The sequence below is a fragment of the Musa acuminata genome, chromosome BXJ1-6 (genome assembly GCF_036884655.1).
Source record: "Musa acuminata AAA Group cultivar baxijiao chromosome BXJ1-6, Cavendish_Baxijiao_AAA, whole genome shotgun sequence".
NCBI classification, from domain to species: domain Eukaryota; kingdom Viridiplantae; phylum Streptophyta; class Magnoliopsida; order Zingiberales; family Musaceae; genus Musa; species Musa acuminata.
The window spans coordinates 3,671,834-3,685,640 of record NC_088332.1 but is presented as its reverse complement, the minus strand read 5'-3'; the positions used below and the strand labels follow the sequence as shown (position 1 = coordinate 3,685,640).

General features: G+C 39.7%; 2 protein-coding genes, 1 long non-coding RNA gene and 1 pseudogene across 6 annotated transcripts; 2 read left to right on the top strand and 2 right to left on the bottom strand.

Annotated features, from left to right (window-relative positions):
* Nucleotides 1-1,453: 1,453 nt before the first annotated feature.
* LOC135677632 (signal recognition particle 9 kDa protein-like) lies at nucleotides 1,454-3,846 on the bottom strand. 4 transcript variants are annotated; one of them, XM_065189999.1, is made up of 4 exons: nucleotides 3,709-3,846; nucleotides 3,515-3,586; nucleotides 1,761-1,854; nucleotides 1,454-1,637 (listed from the first exon to the last, which is right to left on the bottom strand). In XM_065189999.1, exons 1-4 carry the CDS (start codon nucleotides 3,778-3,780, stop codon nucleotides 1,561-1,563), a joined length of 315 nt encoding a protein of 104 aa, XP_065046071.1. In that variant the 5' UTR covers nucleotides 3,781-3,846; the 3' UTR covers nucleotides 1,454-1,560. The 4 variants fall into 4 exon arrangements, with proteins under 4 accessions (XP_065046071.1, XP_065046072.1, XP_065046069.1 ...); XM_065190000.1 differs by having other exon boundaries at nucleotides 3,515-3,583; XM_065189997.1 differs by having other exon boundaries at nucleotides 1,492-1,637; nucleotides 1,777-1,854.
* Nucleotides 3,847-4,123: 277 nt separating this feature from the next.
* On the top strand, nucleotides 4,124-7,757 carry LOC135675683 (uncharacterized; annotated as a pseudogene).
* Nucleotides 7,758-8,588: 831 nt separating this feature from the next.
* Nucleotides 8,589-11,229, top strand: LOC135677911 (uncharacterized). Its single transcript, XR_010514778.1, has 3 exons — nucleotides 8,589-8,819; nucleotides 10,325-10,430; nucleotides 11,183-11,229. It is a non-coding gene; the product is annotated as an uncharacterized LOC135677911 (long non-coding RNA).
* Nucleotides 11,230-11,905: 676 nt separating this feature from the next.
* LOC135677631 (uncharacterized protein At1g66480-like) lies at nucleotides 11,906-13,468 on the bottom strand. The gene is made up of 2 exons (XM_065189995.1): nucleotides 12,724-13,468; nucleotides 11,906-12,242 (listed from the first exon to the last, which is right to left on the bottom strand). Exons 1-2 carry the CDS (start codon nucleotides 13,291-13,293, stop codon nucleotides 12,198-12,200), a joined length of 615 nt encoding a protein of 204 aa, XP_065046067.1. The 5' UTR covers nucleotides 13,294-13,468; the 3' UTR covers nucleotides 11,906-12,197.
* Between the last annotated feature and the right edge of the window lie 339 nt (nucleotides 13,469-13,807).

Here is a 13,807-nt window from a genome sequence, read left to right as displayed (position 1 = left end):
AGTTCTACTAACCATGATGTTCTGTTGGATATGATATGCTTCTTTGATTTATAAATGGTTACAAAATAAAGCCAAATGGATTCTTCGTTTTGTGACTTTTACCGACAACAATTCAGAAGATCTGCATGTGCAGGTACGATTTGAGGTATCGTGCACATATTCGAATCTAAAATATTTACGTATTTATTTTTTAATATCTCGATCACAAATAACTCATGGTGTCACCGTCTGTTACAAAATTATTTTTTTATCTATTATTTATATTAAAAATTTTATAATTATAAAAGTAAAATATTTAATTTTTTTATCGATAAAAAATTAAATATAAAAATAATAGATAAAAAGATAATTTTGTGACGGACGATGACACCATGAGTTATTGTTGTAGTAGTGGTCGACAAGAACGATGCGATAATTAACCTTGTCGATGTTGATATGAACATTACTGATTAAAGAGGAGACAGAGCAGTGAAACATCTACATCAACGTTTGAGGAAAAAGAAAAGAAAGGTGAGGCATATGCAACGGCACCGCATTGCTTTGCCTCCTCTCTCTTTTTCGTGATAGTCAGCGAGAACGAAGAGGAAGCATAGTGATATGATGTCAATGCAAAGGAAGTAATGTAGCGTTGCATCGAACGATGTGGTGGTCAACGAGAATGAATAGGAGGCGGTGCGATATAGTGTCGCATCAAACAATGCGATGGTCGACGAAAACGAAGAGGCAGAGCGATGCGGTATTGACGTTACCTCACTAGCCTCTTCTTCCTCCTCCCTCCGTGTCATCATAGATGCCTCACTTGCCTTCTCTTTCTCCTCAATCCAAATGTCCTATCCTCTTCTTCCTCCTCATTGCAAGGACCATTCCTCCTCATTGCAAGGACCATCGCATCATTATCATTGGCCAACTACCGCAATAGCCATCCACGATACAACCGTCTATCACCATAAATTATCTATCCATTATTTTCATGTCAGCATGCGTTATATCTTTTGATAAAATCATCGACATTATGATAAATAAGATTAAATATTTTACTTTTATAATTATAAAAAAATTTAATATAAATTTTCTAAGCCCTAAAGATGATGATCATAAAAAGATCAAACTATACATGAGATAATTTGTCATTAGCCCTTTACAAATTGCCAGGTCATAGTCTTCAAATCTGCTTACAAATCTCAACTGTTTGTTCCATTAGATGTATAGGCTAAGAATGGGACTAATCTTGGTTAATTAGATTTAGAAAGATATGATTTGGGTGATATTTAATCTAGCGGGCGTTGCTCTCTTTTATCTGTTCCAAAAGTTTCTCCTCGGTTACACTTTTTTGATAGGTGTGCACATATGCAACCAAGTGATACACCATTTTGGATTGAACTCAGCAACAAAAATGGGTATTATCACAACTATTTTAGATAAAAAAAAATCAATAAATACGATGAGACCCCCCCATGAAAACTACATGTTGTCTTCAGTTTTATAGAAATTTAATGAAATTTTGCCTCCAACTACACAACCATGGCATGAAAACTATGATAAAAATTGGTAACCAAAGATTTACTGCCTCCTTCCCCTTCCTTTCTTGGATGCTGGTTGCTCAGCCTGTTCCTTGCCTGATGCTTCTGATATGTCAGCTGTAGAATTAAGAAGAAAACCACCTTGTGTAAAACAAAAACCGATCAAATTCTAAAAGAGAGACGGGGCAGGAGATAAAAATTGGATGCATCTTTAATGGAGAAGTGATCAAGGCACGATACCATCAGGACCACTAACCATCAGAGTGAAGAATATATTATTGAGCTTCTCCATTTTTCTGGCATTCTGGGCCTGGTCTGTTCTAAATTTCAGGCACTGCAAAGATATTAGTTCATGTTACTGTATATGAAAGATCAATGCAATGGCAGAGATATCAATAATCATCCACTTGACAGAAGCAATATATATATATATATATATGTATATATATATATATATATATATATGTATATATACATATATATATATATACTATCATGTACCGTTGCCACTGATAGCATACAGGTTCTATATATATATGTATATATATATATATATATATGTATATATACATATATATATATATACTATCATGTACCGTTGCCACTGATAGCATACAGGTTCTATATATATATGTATATATACATATATATATATATATATAAATATACATATATATATATATATATATATATATATATATACTATCATGTACCGTCGCCACTGATAGCATACAGGTTCAGAATCACATTAATACAACACTATGGCAGCTAAAAATATCAACCAAGATTCACAAAAACCTCCACCCCTACAACAGGCTTAAAGGGAATATAGAAAATCGTTGAGAATTTTCTCGCAGAATACAATTCATTCAGCCATCAAATTTACATTCTTCCTTTAATAGGTGGAATGGTTTCAACTGAACTCAGGTCCATTATAAATAATTTCAAATTTATTTTCTAAACAAACTTGCGTGGATTTGCTTGGATAACCAAATGACAAAACCGTCTAATTGGTTGACCTATCAGTTTATGAAAATGAAAGGTGAACAATAATTTTCTATAAAGAGAGGCAAGGTCATTTTGAAATTTGAGTCCAATTCTAATTTCCTTTTATTTTTTTATTTCATGATTCACACAATTGACAGGAATTGAGTGTATATTTCCATGTTAACTGTGTGCCACATCCAATTTTTTGAATGCCTCTACTCAGTTTTGGAGGAAATATAAAAACTTCCAAACCAAAAACAGGCAGGGCAGCTTGTCCTCTTTGTAAGTCTAGAATTGAGAAGACAATCCGAAGTCTTTCCTCCTTTCTCATCTTCCTTTATCTAGTCTCTCTTGCACATCTTTGCAGTCTCCTCCATTGCTAGAACAGACCCTTTCTGTCCATCTACTTTTGGTAATTGGTATTGTAAAAGAACAACAAAAAATACTCCAATGTAGGAAGGTAATTCATATTTCTAAAGTTGATAGTGAATTGAAAGGTATACATATCTTATGCTCATGATATATTAAACCCTGTAGCAACTTGTATTCTATTTGAAAAATAAATAAATTGTATTATGTTTGAACCTCAGTTCCGTTCCATTTAGTAATGCCTGAGATGGATTTTGTGCTACACTATTTGCGTGATGAGTTATGGAAGCTTTATCATAGCTTGGTTCTTATACAAGAGGACAAGTTTAGTGGTGTGTAGTATGTGGTATTTTGGTTTTTGTTCCGTAACACATTATTTGAGTAGTCCCCGAATCATGCAAATGTATTTGTTTGCTTGCAACAAATTTGGATTGCTAAAGCAAACAAAACAAGATTGCCACCTTAAAAATTGCTAAAGCAGTTCTTGAAATGTATTTACTTTTCACAAGAAACATGCCTTCTGTTCCATGAACTAATAATGCCTTTACCATTAGGATCCAAGAAAAGGCAATTCACAGGGCTTTATAGGCACCTAAATTAGGCGATAGTTACAACAAGTGTCAAGATAATCAGCATACCTCGCGATTGTCGGTGACGTTGAGGATCAGCTTCCCGTCGCAATGCCTGTACTTCATGGCGTACCGCGACTTCTAGGTCGGAGAGAGGCCCACATCACAAAAATCCCCAAATTAATCGATTCCAAAAGAAAAGGACGAAGAGATGAAATGGTAGGAGTAGGGATCGAAGAGGTTCGGGGCGGTGAGGAACTTACCGAGTGGGGATCCGCGCGGAAAAGTTGCACCGATCTCTCCACGAACTCGTCCCAGGACGCGATGTAAACCATTGTGGGCAAGCAGTGGAAGGCGCGAGCGAGAGAGAGAGGAAGGTCCGATCTACGAGCGACTGTCGTATACATAACCGTCTTCTGTTACGACGAAGCGGCCCAATGAACCGGATGGTTTTAATAATTTGGTTTAATTGAACTGAACCGGCTCTTAAGTCGATATTAAGTATGTCGGGTTCGAGCATCGTGCCATCATTTATATCTAAAGTGAGCGGTCGGGTTCGAGCTGCGTATTTCTTGGTCAACCTAAACCGGCTCGGTTGTCGTACGTGTGGTTCAGATTAGGCTAATATATATCACGGCTTAATATATATATATATATATATATATTGCAGCAGTGCTCGGAATCCAAAGCTGGAGACACAGGGAGAGCGGTCCGAGCCGACCCAGAACAAAAGCAGCCCCAAACCCCGGCGATGAAGGAAGTGAAGCAGCCGCGGCGGCAGCAGACGGCGGCCATGGAAGATGCGTCGGCGGAGCTCGAGCGGCGGAGCCAGTACGTCACCTCCCTCATCCAACGTGCCAGGGTCAGGGCTGAGGACGACGTGGAGGAGAAATCTGGGCGACTTGAAGCAGAGCGGCAGCGAGGGGTGGATAATAAGGGAACCGGCGATCGGGGGGGCAGGGAGGGCGCTGAGGAGCCGCAGGACGTGCGGGTCAGGGCCGCCGACATGCCCGTTGCGTTGCAGGAGCGGGCGTGTTCCAGTGCGCCCGCGAGGTGCTCGACTCGATGCCCAAGCTCGATAACAAGCGCCTCGCCCTCACCCTCAAGAAGGCACGTATCTCTCTCTGCCTATCCGTGTTCTGATGGATCGGTTTGGTTGTGTTCTATGATTGATGCTTGTAGATTAGTAGATACCGAGGTGAATCAGTTAGTTACCACTGTTGATAAAGCCCGGTGCTGGGCTCAAAGTAAGAGCTCCTTAAGCTCAGTTATTGAACATTGAAAAGTTGATAGAGATCAGACTTAATAACAAATGAAAACACCAAATTTCTGTGTGTTGTTACTGCAAAATATCAACTATATATCCAAAGGACGGATTAGTTCAAATTGCAAAATATCTTCTCCGTAAATAATCGAGCTGAACGCACCAAGAATTGATTCATCAGGTTCTCTGTAAAGGTGAAACCTGAACCGTGAGAACTAAAACCTACAAGCTAACTTAAGATAAATTGATGGGAAATCTGTCAATAGGAAAACTAGTAAAGCTTCCCAGCAAAGCTGCTGTTATTGGAGGATTGTGGTTATTTCCTAGTAAAGTTCTTATAGCTGAGGTAGTGGTGTCATTAGACATCCTTAACTGCTCCAGAACGAGACTAGTGAGTTGATTGTGGTTGATGGAGACGTAGATTAACTGAATGCTTGGGATAGACTAGATTATATTGGTTTGTCGAAAACCAGAAATAAACCAATGACTTGAAATATATTTAAATTTTAAATGGACTCGAAGCAACCACTTCAGTTAGCTATATTTTTTTGGTTCTTGGGTAGTTGGACAATAGAAGGCATGTATTACAACATTGAGATCAAATTTCTCCTCTTCCTGATTGCTTACATGATCATGCATATTTACTTGGTTTGATATACTTGGATAATTTTACAAACCAATGTTACATCTTCTCACTGATGTGTCTGTCAAGATCATCCCTAAAGGGAGGGGAAAAAAAAGAGGAGGTGGGGGAGGGGGAGAGGCGTACCCAGTACATGAGGCTCCCTCCAATGTGGTGTCCGGAGAGTTTTCATGGAATGACACTTCAGTGAACTTGTTCTTCTGGAGTAGTTTCATTCAAATTTCCCCTGTTTGGGCTTTTGGTTTCATCTTGTCTCTTGATAGATCTTTATTTGTTATGTATCTTGGTGCTGTTGTCATGGTTCTGTATCATGCCAGCATGTATTGGCTTGCATTCTCCTGTTTCAAGTAGGAAATGATACCGGAAACCTCATATTATCAATTGGATCATTTTAAAAGCTTAAACTGGTATTTTTGGTGTTAGGCTGCATAATCCACTTGCATTTGTTGCTGTTGATGATAAGTTCTTGGTGATTTTCTTTTTGCACCAGTAATAGTACTTCAGTAGCCTCTTTGCTGTTTTATGAAAGAAGTGTTCTATTAATTTCTTCTTATGAAGTAGCAATTATTTCATTTCATTTCTCAGGAATTTGACTCATTGTATGGTCCAGCTTGGCACTGTATTGTGGGGAGAAGCTTTGGTTCATATGTCACACATACTTTGGGAGGTTTCTTGTACTTCTCCATCGATAAGGTCTACATACTTCTCTTTAGGACAGCTGTTAAGACATTGGGCCATTAACGATCATGATGCAATTGGACGGTTTCTTCTAGGAAATATGGATGGTTGAAATGCTTAAAAAATTTTACTTAAAGTGGAGAGATCAACTATTATGACACTTAAAGTTGTAATGTGTATCAAGACATGGATTGACTGGCCTTTTCTTTGTTAGTTAATGCCAGAAGCAATTGTGATGGTTTTCTTGAAATGTTAATGTGTTGTCGGCACCTATCAAGTGAGGAAAAAGGTGCAGGTTTATAACGCATCTCTCATGCTCATCGACTTCTGAAGCATAAAGCTTGTCTACCCCTTGGCTTCTTCACCTTGTATGGGCCCAATTACTTGCAATAACAAATTGTGTTTTCTCTGTCACTGATTCGTTTTATGATTAACTCTCTGAAATTGTTTGCGAAAGAAATGAGCCTTTTACATGTTTCCTCATAAGTAAACCCGTTCCTCCTCCCATAAGAAAAGCTAGAGACTTGCTGATTATAAATTTTCAGTACTTCTTCTCTGAGGACATGAATTTGTTCATGGCTTATTGATTTTTCTGATGAAACTCAGCAACAGCAGCTGCTATTGGCATGGTAACAAATTTGAGGATTCCCTTGATTCGGTATGTTTCAGTTGGCCTTACCTGTGAACTTTTTTGTACTCCATAGCCAAATTTGTTTCTGTTCTTTGGTTTGCTTTTATTATTCACTATGATCAGTATCTGAGCCTTTCGCGGGTCTCTCATGAATTATATACTTCCAAATTGTCCTACAGGCTCACAATCCTGTTTTGATGTTTGAAGGGCAACCAAGATTGACAGAAGCCAGCGGCTTTCCATGAATACAAATCACAGGACAGAAAATTGAAGTAAATATGTGTCAAAAGCATCACAAGGTTAATTTACTTTTCATGGCCCAGGGTGAATTCTTTCTTTTTCTTGTGCCTGGTCTTCGCCTCCAATTAATTGCATGGTTCCTTTTGTTTTTGTGTGCTCTCTTTCTTGATTAGAAAAGCATCTGATGATTAAGTGTATCAATTTGACTTCTTATGTGCGGTCTTAATTGCAACATATCTTTCTCCAGTGATGATATGAAATGTGTCTTTTTGTAGAATCCAAACTCCAATGACGAGATCATGTGGTATAGCAAAAGCCACAGCATCAGCTGCAGAGGAGCCACTTCTCAACTGACCAAGTGAATGCATGTGCACTACCAAGTCAAGAACACACACTGCCCTAAAAGCAGCGAAGGATCCACAAAGCGTCGCCTCTCTTCTGGTTTCTTTTCTGAACTGAAGCACCACCCAGGTAACAAAAGCTTGATGCAACGATTCCCCCTACTCGCTGCAGTGACTAAAAGACTTGGAGACCTACTGTGGGAAAAGGAAGAAGGCATGCGAAGTAGTGGAGATGATGCATGACGGGGTATGGTGTCAGTTCATCATATGGAGGCATGGATAAGAGCTGCTGGTGTCAATGGAAACTTCTCAAAGCGGTTCAGTGTCGACAAATGTCAAGCAGTTTGTTTCTCTGGGCGTGTCTCGGGTCCCAAATCTGCCATGAACAAAGCATACATAATCTATGTCAATGGGAACTTCTCAATGTAGGTTGGGCAGCTCATCTCCTGTAATTCCATTCTAACCACTAATATCTCCATTAATCCTCACATGAGCTATTCAATGAACTGAAGCTATTCACAGTGTGCAATCATAATGTTTGTCATTATGAATCCAAAACTCACTCGATCTCTGTATGCATCAGCTAAAAAAGTCAAACCCATTGACCCACTGGCATGAATGTTGGTAGCCATTCTTATAGTTTTTGAGTCCTGAGAACAGCACTGTACATTTGCAAGGTCTCATGCTTCGAGGCATGAACATTATTACATTCAGATCATTTCCTCTGAACTACAGGTCATTACATCACTCATCTACCATCAGCCGGTGGCTGTGCTCGCTCACACTAAGTTTCCTGCTCGAGTTGAGAGAGCAGATTCATCCCCCCCCATGGAGCTCCAGGCAGTGGTTATGTAAGACGTTCCCTGTCGTACGGCCTAGAGAATTTATGGGTGAACAAGATGGTAGCTGAAGTAAATGAAAGTGGCACAGATACATATAGTTTTCAGACAAGAAGAGGTTGGTCTGGTAGATAAACCAAGAGTGTGTGATTCGAGCAGTGCTTCAAACCTCTCGTATCCAAAGGTTTACACTCCCCGCGAGCACATCTAACCTCTCGAATCCATTGGTTTACACTCCCCACATCAGTTGCCTTTCTGTACTGTTCGTACGGATTACCTAATTGCACCCCCCGTTCACCTTCTCTCAGAGTAGACAGATAGGTCGTTATGGATCACATGCAAAGCTTAACGACAAGTCAAATTGGCCTCACTTTTTGCTGTCAGAAATTGAGGCCGGGATTGTCCGATGAGAGTCAGGTGGCGGTATGTATATATGTATACCCTTTTCCTTGAATCTTTGAGATGTGATGAGGGCTTCGAGTGGAGGTGTATTCGGTCTGCAGCGGGATCTCATGCAGCATAGCTTTGTAGGTCCAAAGGAGAAAAGAGCTAACACCTACAGCAGCTGCAGATAGGGTTACGGCGAGGAAGAGATCATGTGTTTGGGCGAGTGATATCCATGCCATGCATTTCTCAAGTGAACAGTCCTCGTGGTATCAACCTTGTGTTCGTTGTCTGTTCGACCTTGAACACGAAGTTACAGCTGAGGTTGGGAGGTCTCTTCTCTTAGGAGATAAGGTGAGGAATAGAACATGGATCGTACTACAAATCACATTGAAGCATTTCCGTAGTCAATATGGCGTTTGTGGATGATAAATTTGTCCACGAAAATAGGTGCTTAATTAGCAATCATCGAACTAAAGAAAGTGTGTTTGTGTATTTTTGAGTAGCAATTCTTAGGAATAACATTAGCCCAATCTCTTTTTTTTCTTGCATTCCATCTTTTACTCTGATATTTTTTTTTCTAGTCTACATATCCTAAATGGAGATCAAGATATAGCTAATTGGAACAAACCATTCGCATACCATGATAAGAATGAGCCTAATGGTCATATGAACATGAATGAATGCACGAGGCATCAGAAGGAAGTAAGCAACAGGTAGTGTCGAAAGCTGATAATCTTGTAACAATGGCGTTTTTGTAGATGCCTGTTGTGAATGCTATCTGATCGATTTCCTCTCTCTAGAGTTATTATCCTCCTCTCGTTAATTCTTCTTCTTCTTCTTCTTCTTCTTCTTCTTCTTCTTCTTCTAGATACTAGTAAGGCATCAAGTAGATGGCTGCGAATCCTATGGCGTCTTTGTAGATGGCTGTTCTGAATGCTCTCTCTCTCTCTCTCTCTCTCTCAACACTAGTATCAACCAGCATCCCATGGAAGTGGAAGGCCTATGGATCTTCTTCTGCTATGCCATGTTCATGTATGGTTAGGTGACAAACAGTGTTGTCCATCGCTCATATCCCTCCCACACACTCCCTACTTTTCTTTTATCTGCCCTTACCAAAGCCAACGACCAACCTTCCCTCTCTCTCTCTCTCTCTCTCTCTCTCTCTCTCTCTCTCTCTCTACATTTATATATATAGCATGGTCACGTAGTAGTAGCACTACTACTACACCAAACTGTTAGGTAAAGTGGTACTCGAAGTAGCGACATCCATCATGTGGCCTTCACAAAGTAATTTATGGCTGATGAGCTTAACACATGATTGTTCACTAAATATTGTACTTTCTTTGAACAAGAAAAGTTTTAGAGGATACAGATGAAAGCCATAGTACTACTTCGACGTTAATTCAACTGTATCACTCGCCATAACTACAATGAAAGAAATGTGATTGAGATTCTGGTCAGCTCGCCTGATCACATGGTGCTGAATTTTAGGTGGGTTTTGGTGTGTAATCCATATAGTAAGGATAACACTCATAATAGGAGTCCTAATCCATTCAAATGTCATGAGTCTATACTATAAATAAGATTTATTTTCGATAGAGACCAACAGTCCCAATAGAGAGGTTGTAATCAGGTTTATTAAAATTGTCTTTTATTCTTTCAGTTCTTTCACTTGTTTCATTTGTATTTGACTTTCTACCTCTTTTTTCAATCTTGCTTTTGAGCAATATAATGATAGAAAATTTAGTATCAAAGCATTTCTTTCGAGTCGTATAGACATGAATAGTTTGCAGTATATGATGACTGGATAGATAGATTGGTGGACATACTCCCATGTTTTAAGGTCGAATGGGCAGCGAAGATGAGGTTTAAATGAAGGACTGCACACTTGACAAGGCTTTGGCATGGATAAAGCAGCCACTGGTGATTCATTCTAACCACTGAGACCCTTCCACAAAGAAGGTATGTTGAAGTACATGATCATATACTGAACTCCACCTTCATTTTTACTTCTCTTGTCAAGATTAAACTAAACATAAACATGCAGGATTTAATGGTGTCTCCATGACTGTGTGCTAGATTGAAAAAACATAAATTAAAATTAAAATAAATTTACATTACATTAAATGACGTACATGATGCTCATAGGTGGATTCGAACATGGCGGCTCGAGAGAGACTAATACTATACATGCATAGTTATTATCCGGTGTACATACATACACTCTAACCTCTGCACAAGTATATACAGGTATATGTCGCGACAAAAAAAATTGCCTTTTATTAGTAACATGAACATTGTTTCGAAGCTTAAAAAGAAACCATCTGAAGTGCTGAAATGAGCAATAGTTAGCTGTTGGTGACCTGATATGATCAATCCTTTCCTTTGTTGATGTTCATGTACAGGTTTTACTTTAGAATTAAAAGACTTAAATCAATTATTAGCACTGCATTGATAGTATATCTTACTTTCAACTTCATTTCCTTGTAGCAGAAAAAACTTCACTTCCTATCCCTAACTACCAGACTCATCTCTATAACAATCAGAGAGTCAGCTGCAATGTTTGGCTATCAGAAGGTCAACTTTCCTAGCTTTTAGTCAACTTCAAAAATATAATGTGACATGAACAGCCAAGGAATCAGATGCCATGTTTTGCTATCAGCAGGTCTACTTTCCAAGCTCATTTGTGTCAATTTCTACCTTTTTTTTTGTAGGTCAAATATAATATTCTATGGAGAAAACTAGAAGCATTTCATTTCCCACTAAGCATGTCATCAACAAGATTACTTTTCCCCTTGATATTTCCTATTTGCATGGAATTAATGACTTTGCTAAAACATCATGATGTATTTGATATCTTGAGACTTTACTGAGCCTTACAACATGCTAAACCTTGTCAAATGTCCAAATCAAATTCATGATGTATTTGATGACACTAAACAAGTTGATATGACTCATATATAGAATGTTACTGATCATAGTTGTAGCCTTTTCATGGTCCTAGCAATAGTGTTGTTAAAGCCTTTTTATTACTCTGAGAAATATTATTGTCCAACATTCTTGGAGCACTAATAAACTGATTTTTCTCAACATTTAGGATTCTGAAACCTAAAATAAGAAGAAAAAACACATATATATTCTGAATCCTTCAGCAATCTGTTGATGGCATCCAGTTTGCCCCATTTTTCTCAACATCACAAGTTTCCTGCTGGAAGACCCAATCAATAACTAGTACTATCGGAGAAATTGCTGATCCAATATATATGATGCTTCAATCAGATAACAATGGCATGCTTAAGCTATTGTGTGGATACTGAGTTTGGAAGAGCCAATAGAATCATATGAAACTTTGGGTGTTACTACAATTTCAGAAAGCATTTGAGGTAGTGAAAGACCTAATTTATTTGACAAGTCTTTTACTCCCTCGTCCTGAAAACACATTTGAAACTGGTTATTGAATTTAGCTTCTTCATCAACATGAAGAGAGAATGAAATTTTCACCAACTCTTGTTTTTGGCAAGGAAAAGAATAAATAAATTCTCATTATATCAGATATTTCATTACTTTGACTCTACTGAAGCACACATATATTACAAGGGAAGAAAAATGATACAGTGATGAGGATTTGGAAGCCATCGGCAGCTTCTCAATTTCCACAAAGTGATCTATTTCTCCTTTGCTCGAACTAAACGCTGTAGTGATCGAGACCTCGGCAACACGGATGACTACCTAGGTAATGATCTCATCTGGCATGGCAGCAAACCTTGCTCGTCTCTGTGAATGAGAAAAGGGTTAGTTCAGTGAGCAAGTAATCGGCAGACACTGCACAAAAGGTAAGAAGATGTTTCAGGAAGCAATATAATCGATCTTGGGTACTTCTCTCACCAGATTTTACTTTGACTCGGCTACTTAGTGTCTAGATTGTTATCTAGAAAAGGAGGTCATTATCTAGAAACCATCTTGTCTTGCATCGCATTCATCGACTTGACATGAAGAACTGAGTGGTTTTGGGCAAGAAAACAAGAAAGTGAGAGCGGATATTGGTGAACGGGCAAAGGTTTGACTTGCTGGTTCTTGGTCAAATGGGTGTGTCATTCTCCATCTTCTTTGAATGCAGCTGACAGAGATGAATTAGATTTCATATTTGTTCTCTTACTATGAACTCCATGAAGGTTGTCTCATGCATTCACATCCTATTAATTCCTTCCACCGATCTTATAGCAGAAGTCAAAGATTAGCATTCGGCAGCACGTACCTCCTTCCGTCCGGTTCCCACAGCCGGTGTCCGCAGCTGGGGCATCTTGGTGGCGCCGCCATCCTTCACCACACACAGCTCCGCAATCTTCGCAGCCGCCTCGGTGGCAGTCTTGCTCTCCCGCATCAGCTTCTCCATTTCAGCCTTCGGAAGCCTCATCTTGAGGCGGATGGTGCCATCCTTACCCTCCTCTGCCTCGACCGCCGCTGACGTCGTATTTCCTGTCACTAAGATGTCCGACATGGTCCGACGCGTTAGCATGAGGCTCTCCAGCCGCTCCTTGGCGCTCAGGTGCATCGGCCCCGACCAGGCCCTCCGGGGTGCTCGCTGGTCCGGAACCCGGGGCAGCTCCACAAGAAAGTAGAGCTTCCCCGAGCGCAACGGCGCATCCGGAGCAAGCGGCCGGGCTTGCACCCCGACCCGCTTCACCTCCTCCGACTCGAGGAGGTCGTAGCCCGGGCAATCCCGCAGCACGCTCTCGGCGTTAACTGGAGGCTTCAGCTTCAAGGTGGTGCCATCTACCTTCATCACCTTGATGATTCTCTTCTTCCCGCTCATGTAATTCCCCATCCTTCTTCCTTTTCTCTCTCTCTTCTATCTCTCTCTCTGTTGCCAAGTGGAATAAATAGAAAGGAGGGAAATATAGAGTCTGAGAAGTATTCGATCAAAGAGTTGGACCGAAACGAAATTGCTGGGAAGCTCTTGATCGAAGGTTGGCAAATTTGACGGCGTATTACCAAGAGGTGATGCAAATCCCCGAGCTATGTTCGATGATTTCTCCTCCTCGGTCTTTTGTACTGCAGCAGAGAAGACCAGATGATGTTTCTTGCAGGAGTTGGCAACTACAGGCGACTACGTCTTTCGTGCATCGTGCAACGGTGTGCAGCACGTTCAACGTACGGCGCCATGAAAGCTTCATATCCTAAAACACTAACCATATATAGCGTCATTGGTTGATCTGTATTTGCTTCCAGAAACTTGATTTGGTAGTCACTAGTAAAAGATATATATATATATATATATATATATTTTATATATGTAAGATTTTTTTTTTCAAAAATTCGTCGATAAATAAGTAACTTTT